The sequence below is a fragment of the Azolla caroliniana genome, unplaced genomic scaffold (assembly GCF_043228905.1).
Source record: "Azolla caroliniana isolate FFs.n. ecotype wild unplaced genomic scaffold, voAzoCaro1.0.p SCAF_2, whole genome shotgun sequence".
Lineage (NCBI taxonomy): Eukaryota > Viridiplantae > Streptophyta > Polypodiopsida > Salviniales > Salviniaceae > Azolla > Azolla caroliniana.
This window is the reverse complement of record NW_028230437.1, coordinates 18,645,279-18,665,550: the sequence shown is the minus strand read 5'-3', so window position 1 is coordinate 18,665,550 and position 20,272 is coordinate 18,645,279. Positions and strand designations below refer to the sequence as shown.

General features: G+C 36.5%; 1 protein-coding gene across 3 annotated transcripts; it reads right to left on the bottom strand.

Moving 5' to 3' along the window:
• Positions 1-133: 133 nt before the first annotated feature.
• LOC147867473 (uncharacterized) lies at positions 134-19,789 on the bottom strand. Of its 3 annotated transcripts, none has more exons than XM_087315261.1 (6): positions 19,610-19,789; positions 19,418-19,481; positions 3,582-4,009; positions 3,219-3,519; positions 2,794-2,906; positions 158-240 (listed from the first exon to the last, which is right to left on the bottom strand). In XM_087315261.1, exons 4-6 carry the CDS (start codon positions 3,238-3,240, stop codon positions 184-186), a joined length of 192 nt encoding a protein of 63 aa, XP_087171387.1. In that variant the 5' UTR covers positions 3,241-3,519; positions 3,582-4,009; positions 19,418-19,481; positions 19,610-19,789; the 3' UTR covers positions 158-183. The 3 variants fall into 2 exon arrangements, 1 of the variants encoding a protein (XP_087171387.1); XR_015529350.1 differs by lacking the exon at positions 2,794-2,906 and having other exon boundaries at positions 134-240.
• Positions 19,790-20,272: the final 483 nt, after the last annotated feature.

Genomic DNA, 20,272 nt, shown 5'->3' with positions numbered 1-20,272 from the left:
CTGCTCATTATATATATAGACATTGAACGTGAGTAAAAACAATCTCTCTCTCTCTCTTTGACACATACATACACAGGACTAATACATGTATGTGTTGTAGTAAATGGAATTAAGACCTTATGATCATGGTCTGCACTTAGAAGATGAGGTAGAACATAAGATGATCATGAGCTTCATCTCCTCTTACCATATCATTGACAATGATATTAGTAGTTCAATAGAATCTGATGCTGCAAGCACCTACAATAATGACCAACTTTTAGCACTCATGTATACCTGTTATAGTCATTCTGTCAATTATAATTCCAGGAAAATACCCCTTCCATCTTAAAAATCTTGTTTCAAATACAATAGAAATATTGTAATCATAAATAATCTGAACACTTGCATTATTTTAAATTTTTTTATTCACTAGGCATCCTCAAAACATTTGAAACTGTCCGTCTGAGAACTTCGTATTGTAATTGTGTAGTCTTTATTTGTTGACAAAGATTTGTTACGGTTTTGAAAAATCATCTTATACATATTAAAGATGATTTCAGCATGAAAAACACTGCAAATATAGTGCTATGCAAATGAATATCAACATGTTCAGATGAGATGGTTATAACATCTTTTGTGCTATGGTTATAACATCTTTTATGCTATATCAAACACATAATGGCTTGATTTTTTCAAATTTTTTCAAAGCAGACATGATTGCAGATTTGTTCCTGCTGTAAGCAATGGTGATGGCAGGGAGTCGAAATGTGCTTCAAACTAAGATAATACATTGACTCAATCAATAGACAATGCAGAAGTATTTTACTCAGATGACATCATATTGAAAGCTTTATTTTGGATGTTAACAAAGTAGAAGTATAGTCGAATAAAATGACTTCTATCCAATAAAAACTCTCAGAATTCTACACCATTTATTTCAAGATAATCAACTAAATTCATAAGTATTCACTATATTATTACAGGAATGGTTCCAGCTTGAAGGAACTTCCATGTGCATTTATGAAGGAATTTCCATATATGAAATGGTGGGAAGATAACTATATACATTAACAAAATGATGGACACGACATTGTAAATAAGTGTTCTTTTGTCTTTAGGGTCATTCAATGAGGTCTGAATCTTCCATTCCATGCAAGATACATCCATTCATGAATACCATGCATGAATAAACAAACCATGGCAAGTCCATGCACGCCTGGTGCAACACATGCTAATGTACTAGGCTCCATATCTTAAAGGCAATTTGGTTGATTAATTGTAAATGAACAATCACCTTCATCATGGGTACTATGATTATTGACTCTCCTAGATAGTAGGGATTGTTAGTAGGGTACAAATATAACCCAAACTATTGCTTTTCAAGAGAGCCACACCTATCTAACTTAACATCAGCGGCGATTGGACTCATTGAGTGAATATATATGAGTTGCAGAACCTCATTATTCATCAATAGTGTTATCAGAAACATTGAATGGATATGCTTGAGTGGCAGAACCTCATTATTCATTAGTAATCGGAGTCATATTGAGTGAATGTATCTTACTTTCAATTCCTCATTATTCATCAATAGTAATTAGAGCAACATTGAATGAATATAGGGTTATTCATCATATTTGACCCAAACTAGCCCTATTCATCGATCCCCATGTTTCTACTCCATAGAGAAGAGTTGGTGTGACAAGTATATCAAATAACCACAACTTAGTTTGTGGCTCATAGAACTACAAATATGCACCTTGTCTTCCGAAATCACCATGGGCTTCATGTCCACGAGTAACTTGGCCACAAGCTGCCTCTCATAAGGAGAACCTAGGCCCTATAGCTGTTACTCCTAAGTATGAGGGCCAAAGCCTTGTTTAAAGAGGCAATGGTATCTCATGATTTCATAAAAGACACTACAAAAAGTAATAGCGTTCTTCGCATTCCACTTTGGTCATGTTTAGATGGTGACACTCCAAGCTATATTGGAATGGGGATAGTACATTTATGGTTATGCCATATGACTCGAACCCTTGTTGTATTTCAGAAAACCAACAATGAATGTCTTCATTTTCAATCAGTTGTCTTGATGAGATAAGTGCCAACCTTGGGTACCTTTCTTTAGGAAGCTCCCAAAGACATTGGGTATAGGTCACTGATTGGAACAACACCTTGGTGATTATATGGGTTGCTCCCATCTTTGTCGGGATTATATCATGGAGCATTAATGTTTTGCTCCATGTGAAATACAAATGTGCACATTATCTCTCGAAAGCACCATGGGTATCCACGAGTGACTTGGCCACAAGCTGCTTCCCTTAAGGAGAACCTAGGCCCTATAAATGTGTAGAAGCATGTGTATTCCATCTTTTCCTCTCCCAAGTTGAATTTGGTTTTAATCTTGTTACCCATGCTTGAGAGTGGTGTTAAGCACCATCACTTTAGTATCATCCATGTTTACTTACAAACATTTTTCCATACAAAAGAGTTTTTTTTAGTCTCTTTAGACAGTTAGAAATCAACACAAAACCATCAGCATATAGTAATATTTGTAGAGCTATACCCGCTAGGCATGCTCCCAAATCCCTCTATTTAATGTGATACCTCATCTATATGAGACCGAAGAGAGTGGGTGATCATTTTAGTATTATCCATGTTTACTGACAAACCTTTGTCCGTACAAAATAGTTTGAAGGCATTTAGTGTTTCTTTTAGTCTCTCTAGAGAGTTAGAAATTAACATAAAATCATCAACATATTGTAATATTTGTATAGCTATACCCACCTCAAATCCCTCTATGTAATGTGATACCTCATCAGATTCTATATAGAGACCGAAGAGAGTGGGTGATAGTAGGCATCCTTGCTTCACTCCAATTGTGCCAGCCACCACCTCTGACAAACCCTTGGAAGACTCCAGTTTTCCTAACACAGATTTGTTCCTGCTATAAGCAATAGTAATGCCGATGCCGATGGCGAAATGTACTTCAAAGTAAGATGCATTCACTCAATCAATAGACCATGCTGAAGTATTTTACTCACATGACATCGTATTGAAAGCTTTATTTTGAACATTAGCAAAGTAGAAGTATAGTCAAATAAAATGACTTCCATCGAATAAAAACTCTCAGTGTTCTACACCATTTTGAGGTGTGACCCAACTTGTGGTCGAATTGTGTGGAACAATATGTTTTAAAGTAAGTTTAAACATATCTTACTTTAAAACATATCACTTACCTATGATACAATTTGACGACATTGCATACTTTCCCCATCCACTTCATCCATCATCTCAGACAATAAATACCTGGTATAAGTACGGAAACTGAAAGGCAATTTGGCTGACTAACTGTAAATGAACAATCACCTTGATCATGGGTACTATGATTATTGACTCTCCTAGACAGTAGGGACTGTTAGTAGGGTACCAATATAACCCAAACTATCATTGACTCTCCTCGAGAGCCACCACACGTATCTAGCTAACGTCAACGGTAATTGGAGTCATATTGAGTAAAATATATCTGAGTTGCAGAACCTCATTATTCACCAATAGTGTTATCAGAATAACATTGAATGAATATGCCTGAGTTGCAGAACCTCATTATTCATCAATAGTAATCGGAGTCATATTCAGTGGATATATCTTACTTGCAGTTTCTCATTATAATCAATAGTAATCGGAGTAACATTGAATGAATATATACCTGAGTTGCAGAACCTCCCTAATCACCATTGGTAATTGGAATCATATTGAGTGAATATATGAGTTGCAGATCCTCATTATTCATCAATAGTAATCAGAGTAACATTGAATGGATATACCTGAGTTGCAGAACCTCATTACTCACTAATCGTAATTGCAGTGAAATATTGAATGAATACATCTGAGTTGCAGAGCCTGCTCATTATGTGAGCTCCTCCAACAACTTGCTGCATGATCAGCACACAGCATTGTCATGACTCTCCTCCCCATCTTCTTCTTCTTCTTCTTCACCCACGTACAGAGCGTTGGTTGGTTGCATCAACTACAAAATTAGTAGAACGAAAGAAAGAAATATTAACATCTTTTAACAAGAGATTACATCAACATACAATAAATATTATTGAGTAAATATAAAAGTAAATAAGATCAAAACTGACCAAACAATCTGGTTTTCGGCACATGTAAAATTCTCAAGATAGATATATTATAACCCATTTGTGTAGTCTTTGATTTACTTGTAGCATTAGTACCGATGATGAAGCTCAAGAAAGTTGTGATTGTTCTCTATGAATGAGTTTGTGTGGCTATATTGTTGTCCTTCGACAACTTTTACTTATGTTTCTTGAGATCTAGCAAGAAAAGTCCAAGGCACCGCTGGTCCTCATATTCCATTACTTTGTAGTGGGCCAAAGCCTTGTTTAATGAGGCCACAATGGTATCTCTTTCTTATTTCGTAAAAGACACTACAAAAACAAATATAGTGTTCTTCGGATTCCACTTAGGTCATATTTAGATGGTAACGCTCCAAGCTATATTGGAATGGGGATAGTGCATTTATGGTTATGCCATATGACTTGAACCAGTGTTGCATTTCAAAATACAACAATGAATGTCTCCATTTTCAGCCATTTGTCTTGATGACATAAGTGCCAACCTTGGGTACCTTTCTTTAAGAAGCTCCCAAAGACGTTGGATATAGCTCACCAATCGGAACAATACCTTGGTGATTATAGGGGCTGCTCCCATCTCTGTCGGGATTATATCATGGAGCACTGATGTTTTGCTCCTTACAATGAAAGCAATCATTGACAAGAAATGTGTCTCTAAATCTTTCCAATGATTTGCCCTGTTAAGACTCGATCCCCATGTTTCTACTCCATAGAGAAGAGTTGGTGTGACAAGTATATCAAATAACCACAACTTAGTCCGTGGCTGTTAGAACTACAAATATGCACATTGTCTTTTGAAAGCACCATGGCCTTCATATCCACGAGTAACTTGGCCACAAGCTGCCTCCCGTCGGGAGAACCTAGACCCTATAAATGTTACTCCTAAGTATGTGCAGGAGCGTGTGTATTACACCTTTTCCTTTCCCAAGAAGAATCTGGTGCTAATCTTGTTACCCATGCTTGACAGTGGTGTTAAGCATCATCATTTTAGTATCATCCATGTTTACCGACAAACCTTTTTCAGTACAAAATAGTTCTTTTTAGTCTCTCTAGAGAGTCAGAAATCAACACAAAATCATCAGCATATAGTAATATTTGTAGAGCTATACCCGCTAGGCATGCTCCCAAATCCCTCTATTTCATGTGATACCTCATCTACATAGAGACCAAAGAGTGTGGGCGATAGTGGGCATCCTTGCTTCCTTCATATTGTGGTAGCCACCACCTTTGACAAACCTTGGAAGACTACAGTTTCCCTAACACGGATTCATAAAGTGCATAGATTCCCCATTGCATGTCTGCAGGAACACCAGGGGCTTCTAGCCTTTGCATAAGCCGAGAACGTAGCATAAGTCAAAGGTTTTTCGGAAATCTACAAAGCAGCAATAAATCCTCTTATATGGGCTCTACCCTCCTCGACAAGGGCTCGGAGGGTCAATAAGTGATCCAAAGTTGTGAACCCCTTCCAAAAGCCTGCCTATCAAGCTGAACAACCATTTCGCGTTGCCCATATCCTCAGTTCTGACTCCAGAATCAAGCCATATAATTTAACCAAGTAATGGCCAATCATGATTGTCCTATAGTTGCTTCGCATCATGGGGTCTCCACTCTTGAGGATTGGCACCATGGTAAATTGAGTTCATCTAGTAGGGAAACCTTCACACATGGCTCTATTAACAATGTGTGCTAGCAATGGGAGCAAGTTTTCACGGGCATAGATAAAGTGCTCACCAACCAATCCATCGTGATCCTAGGCCGTCCCAAATATATCTTCATATCTTTTCAAGAGTCAATCAGTCCTCTTTAAAATGTTTCCGTACCTAGCTGAACATCAAGAAAGTATCTAAAAAAAGTAGGTTTAAAGAAAATCTCCTCATCTTATATGAGCAAGCATAGCCCCAACCACCGGTGGTCCTATTCATATTCAAATGGCCTTGGTTAAATAGGCAATGGTATCTCCCTCTTATTTCATAAAAACCAATAGAGTGATAAAATGAATGTTCTTCAGTTCAGTTTCTGCTCCTTGGAAACACAATTGGCAAATATTTTCATCAAGATGTGTGTGTGTGTGTGTGTGCATATTTGCTAACCACAATCTGTAATTGATGTTAAGAGGTCTACCATTGCCCTATTGTACTACGCAATGAATAGGTCCAGAGATGAATCCATCCTCTGATGTCAATAAAAAGTGCCTTATAGTGGGAGATTTTCCTACCGTCACATGTTCTTCATTATCCAAGTTGATAATGTTGTTGGACATCAATCACTAATAGGAATAATGCTTCAATGATCATTGGGGCTGCTCCCATCTTCAGCTGAATTATATCATGGATCATTGATGCTTTGCTCCTTATCATGCAGGCAATCATTGAGAATAAATGACATATCTACAAAACTTTCAAGCTATTTGGTCTTGTTAAAACTCAGTCCCTAGGTTTCGACTGTGTAGAGAAGAATCTGTATGACAATTGTACCAATATATCTCCATACACATACATATTTAGCAATTTATTAGCAACTAACATTTTGGGCTTTGGATCTCTACACTAACCAACATGACTTCCTCCTCAAATCAATGTTGTTAGAGGAGTACCAAAGTTAGTAGTATATGTGCCAGACACTATATGCAGCAACATGCCTTCATGCATATGTTTCTACTTAAAACATTGATATGCTGTTCTAATGCTCTGGAAAGATCTTTCACAACAAAATCTTTGTGCTAATGTGTATTTTCCAATATCTAATAATGCAATTTTATTTTATACGCTCATAAAAGGAAAAGACATGTGAGAAATACACATCAAAGCAAAGAAAAGACGATAACATCTGGTCGGTAAAGCTCTAGACAACATTGTCATGAGAGTTAAAAGACTATATACTGCTCAATCGAATATACATGTTACCTTATTATTAGGATGATTAGTGCTTGTTCAGCCATACATGTTACCTTACTCTTAGGAGGTTTAGGGCTTGGTCAACCATACATGTTACCTTAATTTGATGGATGTTTTAAAATGAAGGCATGAATATATATGTGACTCTGTATATTGAAGGGTCCAAATCCTAAACTTTATCAACACAAAACTCACTTTGAAGGAAAAGCTACCAGTTCAACAGATGCGGTATAAGAGGTTTCCAAATCATCCATGAGAAGTAAATGAGGAAGATCAATAATGTACATTCTCGCAAATTCATAAGCCCAATAAAATAAGAAACGGGCCGGTAGGCTCAACAGCCATCCTCGATGAGAAGAAAGGCAGGTTGTGCGAATGCAATCAATGTGTGACCCTTTGGGCCACAGCCCTTCATGGATGTCATTCTCACAACAATTGTGGGGCTGGAGACTAATGGCTTCCTAGACATGTTCATCGATTGCTATATGAAGCCAATCCACATAGCCTAGAGATCAAGAGAAGATAGCATTTGTCATGGAATGGGGTCATTGTGGAAGTATTAATCATGTAACTTTTCAGTGATTTGTTAGTTACACACTATTCAAACCATTCACTCCAAAGTTCATGCAAAAGGGGTCCTTAATGACTGACTGCCATATATTGGGAGGTATGGACAAACATCTAAATTAGTCAACGCTTTGTATAGGAAAATGTAGAGATGAGCAATTATTAAGCATGAACCCAATGGAATTATGGCTTTCATTTCAGTTGTGTCAATGTGAATGATCCTAGGCAGTGTACAATGTCAACTGGGAATGAATTGTGATCAGTGTCAACAAGTTTTGACATTAATGTTTTTGTTTTTGCTTCCACCATGTAACTGCATTGTTGGAACTTAGTAACAAAAATCCATACTGACAAGGAAGTTAGCCATGGTGGATGCTTCACATGCTTGCAGTTCTCTTATGTTGTGGAGAGTAGAAACCAGTTACTAGGGAATATACAAGTTAGCCATGGTGGATGTTGAGAGGCTGTACTTCACATGCTTAGAGAGAATTATATGTATTTAACATGAATGATGTCTACCCCCACCAAATTAGCGTTAATGGCATGGGGTAGTGCCCATTAATCCAAGATACAAGGTTATAATACCCAAAATAGCTAATACAGGGTTCCCCTCTGGGAGGGATTAAAAAGTTGTTTACCTCATTCCATCAATTCTTCCTAGCTTAGTATTCAATCAGAATCACACCTTCTCGTCTGTGAAGCAAGTTTTCAGAAACGAAAAATGTTCTGATAATCAGAGAGCAACAAGAAATTTTGTTACATCTGTTGATCTATTAGCACAGTTAGTTAATAATAGACTTACATAAAATATGGAATTACCTTTGAATGCTTTCATGGAATTTCCTATAGCATTAGTATAAACATATTGCACCCTGAATTATACCAGTAGCATCAGCCATGCAACTGAATTATTGGATATGAATTTAAGGCTTAAAAATGTGTATTGGGGGGGCATAACCTAAAAGAGGCCAATAAGGATATCCGCCAGATCATAAGGACCTCTGTCACGTGGGAACATGCGGTGATCTAGGAGCCTAAGGAGTTGATTGATCTATGTCAGGCGGACTAGATACTCCCTTCATTACGCCATCCATCTTTGAGATGGTGTTGGTGAGCCACATCTCTAATGATAAGGATTTGTATCCATCTGAACTTCTGTGGCATTAATTTAGGGATAGGCTTCTACGCTCATCTCTGGTCCTCCTCTTAGGGTTGGTCGACCTGATGTTTCTACACACACTCAAAACTGTTACTTCTCTTAATCTTTTCATTTATTTCCCATCATTAGTAGCCAATTCATAATACTGTCTCTCCTAGTTATATCATTATATTTACCTACAGAAAAATGTTAAAGCTAGTTTTTGCTACAAAATTAAGAAATGCATGTTTATCTCCACATTATACTACCATAATTTTAATATCCCGATGCAGTTGCTCAAAATATATATTTGTTTTATCATTCCAGAATCTTGCTTAGGCACGGAGGGGTCTACATATAGCGTTTTTGGTCTACCATGTTCTACTTCCCATTGTAGTAGAACATGCAAAAGTAGAAAATGCTTGAGGGGTGAAAAATAGTAAATGTCATAACATTCATTACAAGAAGCAAGCATTGGATAGATATAATAAAGTAGGATTAACGTAGAGATGTTCATGCAGGAAGTTGCAAATATATAATAGTATTAAATACCTAAGGAGTTTGCAAAACTTCTAAGTTTCTATATTGATTGATAGGCTTTGGATACCCAAACAATCATAGTTGTTCTTCAGATACATGTGAGATCTAAAGGCTGAGTATGGGGTCGTGATCGAATTACTAATTACCTTGATTAGTCGATAACTGTAACATGTGAAGCCAGAAATATCAAACAATAAAACAATTTTATAGAGATTCCCTGATGTTTTGGATTTTTCGCAAATATAATTTGTGAATATTTGGAAGCTCGAGTTTCGAAAATCAAGTTAAGCTCTGGTTATAAATGAAAACAGTTTTCTTATGCTGGATCAGCCTGGTAGTAATCCATACATGGCGGCAATACTTATTTCGATGTCATGTTTGCTCAAACTGGAGCCAATATTTTATGGTTATCAAGCAACAATTCCTCATTCAATTTGATTAACCTGCAAGGATTCATATGTGTGTCTACTTACTTGAAAGATCTTTAAGAAGAGATAGTATTCTTATAGGATTTTTCACTGATTAAAAGATTGTATAGGTATATTCTTCAAAATTGGGAGACCACATGATATAGCATATTAACCTGCAACTATGACTTTGAAAGCGTGCCATGCTCAAATTCTAGCTTTGAACTTTCCATAATTACTATTTACATTATTGGTTATTAGCCGTTATGAGATGTTCACATCCACAGTTCCCTTCATCCTAATGGCTTTATCTTTTTGAGATTGAAATTGAGATAAACTTTAATATGCTACAATACAATAGCCCACCATACACATGTATGAACCATTTTCTTAGCAATAGGAGTTTAAATAGCAATTTCCACAACCAGCAGAATTAGTGTAGATAGAATTGACGCACTTTGTAACGGCCAAAATAGCACTATTGGGAATGTAATTGGGATCAAGCTAAATATATAGACTTGTGTCATTGGTGTGTACATTATTGCAACTGTTTTACAAAATGGTATCTTGTACATCAATTTCAAAGCTTTCCAACATTGCCATATCATACAGAATAATCATAGCTGAAACATGAGTTGGAAGCCTTTGAAGCCAAAACCTCTTTTATCAAGCATAATTAAGAAAGTTATGTGGATGCGTGAACTAATAAGAGGCTAACTAACTCATCACAATCAATGTGACTTAGGAAAAATAATAATAATTCATGATGTTGTGACAAATCGTTTGGGGCGTGGGTAACTAACTATAGTAAAAATTGTTTCTTGTTGAATCAATGGGTGCACAAGGAAAAGAGGATTTCATAGAGAAAAGGGCAAAGAAGTGTAAACAAAGACATTCCTCACAAATGAGAAATATCGATCAATTAAAAGGGAAAATAAGTGGGAATTTGGGAAATATTTATCAATCAAAAGGTGAAGTCAGGTATTTTCTCAGTACAAGCAAGAATATAGAGACCCACTGATATAACTGAATATCTAAAATGACAAATAAACATTTTTCTTTTATGGAATGTAGACAGCAACATTGCAAGATGGTTGTGTTCCTCTTTTAGAAGCCAACTAGTTATCTTAATGGTGATATTTCAATGCTCGTTGAACTGATCTATCAATGCTAAAACTACTGTCTTAAATGTTCTTTGATGTAATATAGATCAATAGGTTTGTCAAAAAATAACTTGACAGTCTATTCATATGTTGGTGTAAGCTAACTTGCTGAATTATGAAATTCCAAAATCAGCCTATACACAAAGTAGTGTCCACATTATATTAAGACTATGGTCCCTACGTATACTTTGTGGTTAACAGGTTCACTATGCCTTTGATGTTAGAAGATCACAAAATATCGGATGATAAAAATGGTATTCTTCATCCTCAGCAGTAGGGCTTCACTTCAAGATCATGGTAAAAGGGCATTAAAGTGACCTTCATCATGTGCAAGCCTGAATGTTATTCCCATCACCAAGCTTCTGAAAAGAAGAACCAGACATGATAAACATTCGCATATCCACTCAAATTAGCCCACCATTCGCATATTCCTATCCTTTGCACTCTTCCCTTTTGTTATAATCTATTTCTTTTCCCTCTCTCCATGGTGCTGAAATTCCATGGTGATGGAACAAGAAAATCAATGCCTATTGGGTGATCTTCAACAAATTACCATTGAGAAGAAACAACAACACGAGGAGTTTGTAGCGACTATCATGTCTACAACAAGAAGGAAAGGGAACTCAAGGAATCCTTAAAGAGACAAACATCAGTCTTCCTATGAAGTTTGATTCAACAATATCACAGTCTAGAAGGTTCCTGAACTAGATACATTCGAATATTTCCCATAGAGAAGAGTTGGTGCTACAAGTGTATCAAATAGTCACAATTTAGTTTGTGTCTGTTAGAACTGCCAATTTGCAAATTGCATAAGATTTACAAATCCACAAGAAAGTCAAGCACAAGCAACCTCCCATCAAGACAACTGAGCCCTTGTGAATCTTAGTCTTATCGGATCGTGTGTATGCCATCTTTTCCCCTCCTGAGAATTTTATGGCTGTAATGTTGTTACTCATGCTTGAGTGATGTTAACATCATCTCTTTAGATTTATCTGTGTACTGACAAACCTTTGTTCGTAAAAAATACTTTTGCGGCCTTTAGATGTTTTTATAGTCCCTGTGTAATGTTAGAGATCAACACAATATTATTAACATATGGTAGTTTTTGTATGGCTATACCTATTAGGCTTGATCCCGAATCCCCGAACCTTCCCATGTAATGCAATACCTCATTAATGTAGAGACCAAGGAGATTTGGTGGCAGTGACCATCCTTGTTTTACTTCAATTGTACTAGCCCTAGCCTCCAACAACCATTTGGCGACCACGCTTTCTTGAAATGCATTCATTCAATATAGGTTCTAGGCCATTGCATATCTATAGGGACACCACTACATGAGCAGACCACATGGTATAGTGTTGAAGGCTTTTTAAAAATCCACTAGGTAGGAATAAATCCTCTTATTATGGGCTCTGTCCTCCTCAATTAGGGTACCAAACGTTGTCAATCCTTTCCATAATCCTGCCTATCCAGCTAAACGACAACTGTTTTGCGCTGCCCATATACTCAACCCTGACTCAAGATCAAGCCATATAGTTTAACGAAGTAATGGCCAAACATGGTTCTCCTATAATTGATAGGAATCATGGGTCTCCACGCTTGAATATTGGCTCAATGTTATGTCCTACCCAGCATAGCTCTTGCAAATGTGTGCTAACAATGAGAGCAAGTTGTCATTGGCGTAGATAAAGTCGTCACCTAACAATCCATTATGATATTGGGCCTTCCCAAGTTGTAAACAATCAATGTTGTTTCTTACATATTCTGGAGTAAAAAGGCTGGATTCACATGTGAGTGATCCATGTGGGCATGCCTTTTCATATTCATACCACACCTAAGGTGAGGTCAATTGTGTGGTAGGTTGCCTCTCATTAAACATATTCCATGGTCCTTTACTCTCTTTCCTTAAGAATAAGAGATACAGATGTGGTTCATACTTAGCTAAATATGATCTCTTCTTCTTCCGTATGAGGCATTGGAAGGTTGCTTATGCTTGTTTGTGTGTATCCTCTAAGTTACTCCATATTTCCAAGCATCTCCTTGTATCATGACTGCCTTATCATACCAACTATTTTGTATAGCTTGAACAAGCTCGTGTCCATTGCCTTTGACTTTCACAAGCCTGTGTGAACGGATCCGATTCTAGCATGCCATTATATACTCAATTACATAGATAAATTATCTTCCGTTTGCATCCATCCTTCATCTCAAAGTGTACTTATGCATGATTTCCTTCCAATGTAATAGGTCTGCAACCAATCGTAGAGAACTCTATTATTTCGGATATAAGACATTTCGGATATAAGTAATCCAATTTGCTTGCATGTCCTTTTGGATTACATGCCAAACCATGTATTATGGTTACCGGAACAAATCATTATATCACAAATCCATGTGGATTCACCAAGGCTAGACAGTCTTTGCCATATTTTGTTACTTTAGCCATATCTTGAGTCCATTGCTTTAAAGAAAATTATTCTACAATAATTTCTCCATAGATAGCCTCACTAGTGTCAAGCATAGTTCACACATTGCTTCACAAATTGAAGACTCCTAATACTACTATATCTCGCATAGTAGTGAGGCTTATAATATTGGCATATATTGGTCGATATAGTTGTCCTCCAAGAGGTGCAAACCTCGACTACGTAGGTGAAAAGTAGAAAATTGCAATGTACAATTCCCTTAGTTCCCCTCTTAGATTCATATCCACATATAATGCGCATCTACATCTTTATGCACAAGATGCACTCTATTACGAAGCTCTTTTTTGAACAATACATGGGAGTCCTTGAAAGCCTCTAGTGCTCCTTGGTATCTGTGGTTGGGAACGACACACCGAATCCCATCAGTATCATTGTACATTATGGAGTTCACTACCAATGCATTGATGGGTTCTGCCATTTGTCCTTAGAGACACATTGCAATTCCATATAGTCATGCATAAGGTCTCATAGGCCGTACATCTTAACATGGTTCCATTTTTTATAATAATGACCTTACTATCTCTAAATACATTTTCCTTTCTTCCACATTGTGCCGAGCACTTGTCCCATGTTTTCTCTAGGATGTGCTATTTGAGATGGGGTCCCACCATTTGTCCTTAGAGAGACATGGCAATTCTATATAGTCATGCATACGGTCTCATAGTCTATACACCATAACATGGCTCCTTTTTTTATCATAATGACCTTAACATCTCTAAATACAACCCATTTTACTTTCTTCCATGTGTCAAGACTCGTCCCATGTTTTCTCTGGGATGTGGTATTTGAGATGGGGTGAGATCATTGCCTGATTGACTTGCAAGAAATCATTAAGTGCTAACATGATTAGCTATCTTTAAGGATTAATCTTGTGAGGGGATCCAAATGCATGCTCAGACCAAAATTATCCAAGCTATTTCCTAATATCTTTTACTTATCTCTCACCTAATTATCGTAAACCTGGTTGTTAAACTATAATCCACAAATTTTTATAATCGTCCACTATTGTCTCTTCATCTTAGGATTAATATCTTCATGTTCACACAGATCTTGAACTTTATTTGAGTTAAATTGGATTACTCTCAATTGTTTCCCTGTTCTAAACCCATATATATTTATTTTGTCCATATTTGTCATTATGTACACCTCGATTGTCCATTCCTCTCACATCCTCTTAGTTTTGGAATGGCATCTATCCCAAAGCGCATGCAATCCCACGATTTTGGAATGACATGTCATCAACCCAATGTGAAAGCAAAAGCAAAAAGGGGAGGTAACAAAAGACGACACAAGTTCTTGATGATGATGTATGATATAGAGGTGATGATAGAAGAAGTGGTTTGACTAAAGTGTTTGTTTACATCTATTTGTAATTCGCCAATCTGTGGACATGCTACATTGTTAAAACCAAAGAGGAGGAAAACCCCACTGTTTGAGAACCACAATCTTGGCAGAGGAAGAGAAGTTCTTGGCACCTCACAACTGGTTGTGGCCTTCACTAATACAAGGTAGAACAAAGATGAAAAGGGAGGCATTAACGATGAAAGGATTAGGGTGAGAAAAGAATCACAGATAAAAAAACATGCTTGAGCAGATTGGCAAAGGCAAAGGAGTTGGTTATTGTGTTGACAAAAAAGAAAAAAGTGAGTTCGCTTGACAGGTCGATAAAAAATTGTTAAGGGCCTAATCCCATGATTTTTGTAACAATGCCCAAAGTACCAGAACTTTCCATGTGGATATACACACAATAATAAGGTTGATGTATGAAAAGTTCATTGAAGAGAAACTTATAAATCATAGAAGATAGGACATGGTGAGGAGAAGGGGGTAGACAATGGAAGTTACACAGTAGATAGAACTACCATTAACAAGAGATACCAACGATGATGGATGTGAGGGGCGATATTGGTCGGGTCACAATGTAAGGATGAAGTCAATGTTATGTTCCATGTGAAATATAATTTAGAAAGAATAGAAAATTTGCGCACTCATACGAATAAACAATATCTAGTGCCACATATGAGGGCAAATCAACAAACTTTGTAGTCTATTTTATCCAATTAACAGGGAGACATTTATTTTTCACAAATGAGAAATATCGATCAACTAAAAGGGAAAATAAGTGGGAATTTGGGAAATATTTATCAATCAAAAGGTGAAGTCAGGTATTTTCTCAGTACAAGCAAGAATATAGAGACCCACTGATATAACTGAATATCTAAAATGACAAATAAACATTTTTCTTTTATGGAATGTAAACACTAGTTATCTTAATGGTGATATTTCAATGATCGTAGAACTGATCTATCAATGCTAAAACTAGTGTCTTAAATGTTCTTTCACGTAATATAGATCGATAGGTTTGTCAAAAAATAACTTGACAGTCTATTCATATGTTGTTGTAAGCTAACTTGCTGAATTATGAAATTCCAAAATCAGCCTATACACAAAGTAATGTCCACATTATATTAAGAGTATGATCCCTAGGTATACTTTGTGGTTAACAGTTTCACTATGCCTTTGATGTTAGAAGATCACAAAATATCGGATAATAAAAATGATATTCTTCATCCTCAGCAGTAGAGCTTCACTTCAAGATCATGGTAAAAGGGCATTAAAGTGACCTTCATCATGTGCAAACCTGAATGTTATTCCCATCACCAAGCTTCTGAAAAGAAGCACCAGACATGATAAACATTCGCATATCCACTCAAATTAGCCCACCACCCATAATGTCACATTAATGCTACTAGTAGGGTTGAAGACTCTTACCTTTTCATTGAAGCAAGGTTTTTATCTGCACATTGGTGTAACATTTTGTGGATACAGTCATATTCATCAACTAAAGTCAATAGCAAATTCCGTTAAGATCATGGTTCCTAATTAATAGAGGCAATAAACTAGAAATAATTGATGGTGCATCAATTATATCTTCCGCAAAATTAGAGGATTTTAACAAAAATCATATTATATCTTTCTTTGCATTTTGAATAGATCAATGAAAATTTTAGGTAATTCACAAATTTTGTTCTCTGTAAGAATGTCTCACAAATCCAGCTAGAATGAAAACATACGGACATGGTTTGAATGATAGGGCTGTTAGATTATGAGTATTTGTTTGAGTTAGTGTGTGCTTGGCATTTGTCATGATTGTGTTCATAAATCATGGAACTTACTGATTTATAAACAAATTGTTATAGGACAGCACAGATATGATTGAAAGTAAAGAAAATATTCAAGTTGCATTTGAAGCAATTAATGGCTCCTGTGTTCATGGACGAAGCTATTAAGCACAGAAAGGTACGAATAAATGAAAACATTCAATCAAGGACATAAATGTCAAAGCTAGGAGAGACTCCAAATGAAGAGGAGCCAAGAGTAGGGGACTAGGGTAGTCTAATACTTTGCTAACATATTTTTATTAAGATGGTACTCATGCCCTGTATATATTTGTACGTAACATTCACAAACCATATCAACTCCATGTTGACACGACAACAAAATCATCTATTCTAAAGTAAAACCTAGATATGCTACTATATGAGGTCCATATATAGCTTACTAAAACATTTTTTTACTGATGTTCTGCGCAGTTTTTTTAGTAACATTCACAACCCATATCAGTTCCACGTTTTTGCCAACGCACAGTCAACCATTGTAACGTAAAACTCAGATAGGCCACTATATGATGTCTATCTATAGCTTAACAACGTATTTTTCTTCAGATGATGCTCATATGTGCCAGGTTTTTTTGTAACATTCGCAACTCATATCAATTCCTAGTATTCCTCAAAACAAAACAAAAGAATCTAATACCTAAAACAAGGCAGCAATCATTCATTCCAATCTCACAAAAAAATAGGCTATTACATTATGTCTATACATAGCTTAGTAGTATACTTTTATGAAGATGAGATTCACGCCTAGGGGATATTTATTGGTAGAGTTCACGAGCCATATCAATTCCAAGCTTTTGTGAAAATTAAATCATCTGTTTTAATTTCAAAACCAGATAGGTTACTATATAAGGTCTACATATAGGTTATCAACATATTGTCACTGATGGCCTATGAATATTTATTTGTAACGTTTGTAATGATATCAATTCCAAGTAGTCAAAGTACAATCATCTATTCTAAAGTGAAAACTATTCAACTGCATTACAGTTGACCTTATATCATGTGATTATGTATTTATGTTTTTGTAAAATTTTGTAAGGAATTCATTTATTTCCTCCTGGTATTTGATTGACATTTCTTTCATAAATGTGAGGGTTTCCAATTAAAGAGCTCAAAACACTGGGACGGGCAGTTTTCAACAGTCAAAACTGCTGCATTGTTCTATAATTGAAATTCATACAAATATCAATATTAAATCCTGGTTGGTGATGCTCTATCAATATTCACGAAATTTGGGAGATGGAAATATATTTAGCCAACTTATTGGATCATTTTATGTTGATGTATGCATTTATAAATCCTGGATATTTTCTCATTTGTTGGAGGCATCAAAACATTAATGTTTTGCATCAACATGCAAGCATATTGGTTTTACAAATTTCATAACAAGCTTTCATGATAGAAAGGTTACGCTCTAGAATGAGAGATGGTTAATGCAAGTCTAGAAAATGCATCAGGGCTAATGCACATCAAGCGAGAAACGCACATGTGAAGTAAAATGTGTCATTCCTCTCAATTGCTGAACACGGAATAGTTTGATTGCATGCTATAGAGAAAAATTGAACAGACAACAAATGGCTTTCTTTAATATTATGTAGCCACAATCAAGTAGCTGGAATAATATTTTCAAGAGTTCAGAAACGATCATGGTACATTCCAAATTAATTAAAGCATGTCCAAGTTCATAAATTAAGAGCATGAGAATAATGATGGGGTGAAATATTGGCTTTTGCACCCAAGTGCTTGTATATAAAGAAATACTCCAATTCCATATATAAATACGCTTCTATATAGTCCACTGTTTGTCTAATCTATTACTTTGATATTTCAGTATAAGAAGTTGTGAGGAAATTTGACGCACTTGTAGAATGCCTGTAGCAAAAGTATCCCCCAAACTGACCTCACTCAAGTGACCAAAAGCTTGAGGAGATCCTATTATATTATTACTAAGTGTCAACTGACCCATTAATGGGATATGTGCAAAGTGCAAGGGTAGGAATGTAACATAACTAACCACTGTACCATCATACAAGAGAAATGCATCAACACAACCAAAGTAACACAGATGAAATCGATGCACATTAAGGGGGGAGGAAGTTGATGCACTTTTAAGGGATGATTCACCTTGTATATTATATCAAATCCCATATGGTGTCCACATCCAAAGAATATTCCAAATGAGCTAATATTTCTAGGTCTTCAAACAACTCTTACAACAATGTTTATAGGAAAATTTTCAACTCAACCATCTGCTTTGTAAGTTTCTGGAATAAGTCCTAAATTTTCCTCTCAATTAATATGGAAGAGGCTGTCATTGATCAGCTTTCTGGAAAAAATGTCCACTACCTTCATAACACGACTTTATATTCTGAAATCCAGCGATCCTTAGTCTGTGTTCCAGCATCATCTCATGACTACGCTACTACAATTTTTTTGCAATTATATGATAGCGTTTTCATAGCATGCACATAATAGACGTTTAGCTATCCACCAATTGATAGCATAGTAATAACAATGGACGTTGGCTCAATTTGAGTTTCAAAACTTAAAGATCAAAGGACAGATCACTAATGATCAACCTAGATTAAGAATCCTTTCATTGGGATACCGAGGGTAAAATTAACACACAAATGTCGCAGCTCAATGGCATACTTTTCAACCACATTCAGCAACATGGATGAGAGTCAAACAGGTTTTTTTTTACCGAACGCGGTGAAGTGCTCAATATGTACTAAACATTAGTGGTGAATAAGATGTCTACAGGCGGGTCACCAAGGATGACAACAAGAGAGGGTCCAGTTCATCGAATACATGGAAGTTTGTTTTATCCAGGTGGAATTTAAAATAGATGAATCCTTAAAACCATGAGCGGAAGCCAAAAATGCGGAGAAGTGAAAGAGGACTCACAGAGTGACGCGACAGGTACAGCACCTGGACTCGGTAGGAGGGCGATGCCATATCTTCCAAATGCCTGCAATGAAAGAGACCATAAATTATTAGCAAACGAAACTTGTATGTATATTCAGGGATGGGGTGGGATGGATTAATGACGACGGCAAAAATGGATGGACGAATTGATAGCCCGATGGAAGTACCGACCGAGGATTAGCAAAGCGGTGGAGCTTCTTGTTTCTTGTTAGCAGGCGACGCGTCGGTTGCAGGAGGTGCTGTCTTCTTATCTCTCTCCTTCCTTCTTCTGTATGAGCCCACGGTCTGCTCCTTCGTTTTCTTCTATTTTTCAAGCTCTGTGACATGTGTGTGTATGTCTATCTCAGTAACCCCACATGGCCTACCCCTACTCACTACCACTACCAGTCTACCACTACTACTAATATCTGTCTCTCTATTTATGATATGTATGCATTAATTATTACATATATTGTGAAATGCACATAAAAAGATCAAAACCATTGTGAAATGCATATAAAGATATCAAAACCATTATGAAATGCACAATAAAGAGATCAAAACCAACCTGCTTAGTCTCTTACTTCTTGCTCAATTTATAGTCGATACAAAGGTACTCGTTTGGGTTCGCTTAGCTAGATGTGTGCTAAAAGGGTGGCACAAAGGAACACATGCACACCACAATATGTAACTTCTTTGTAAAATTCAGTTGTGTCCATTGCTTTTCTTATCCCACTTGCATCTCCCTACTCCCCTAAGCATCATCCTTCATATTTTTATCCCTCTTCACATCATCTCCATTACTTCTCGGGGATCACATTATGACTGCTTATGTTCAAAGCTTTGGTGGTGGTC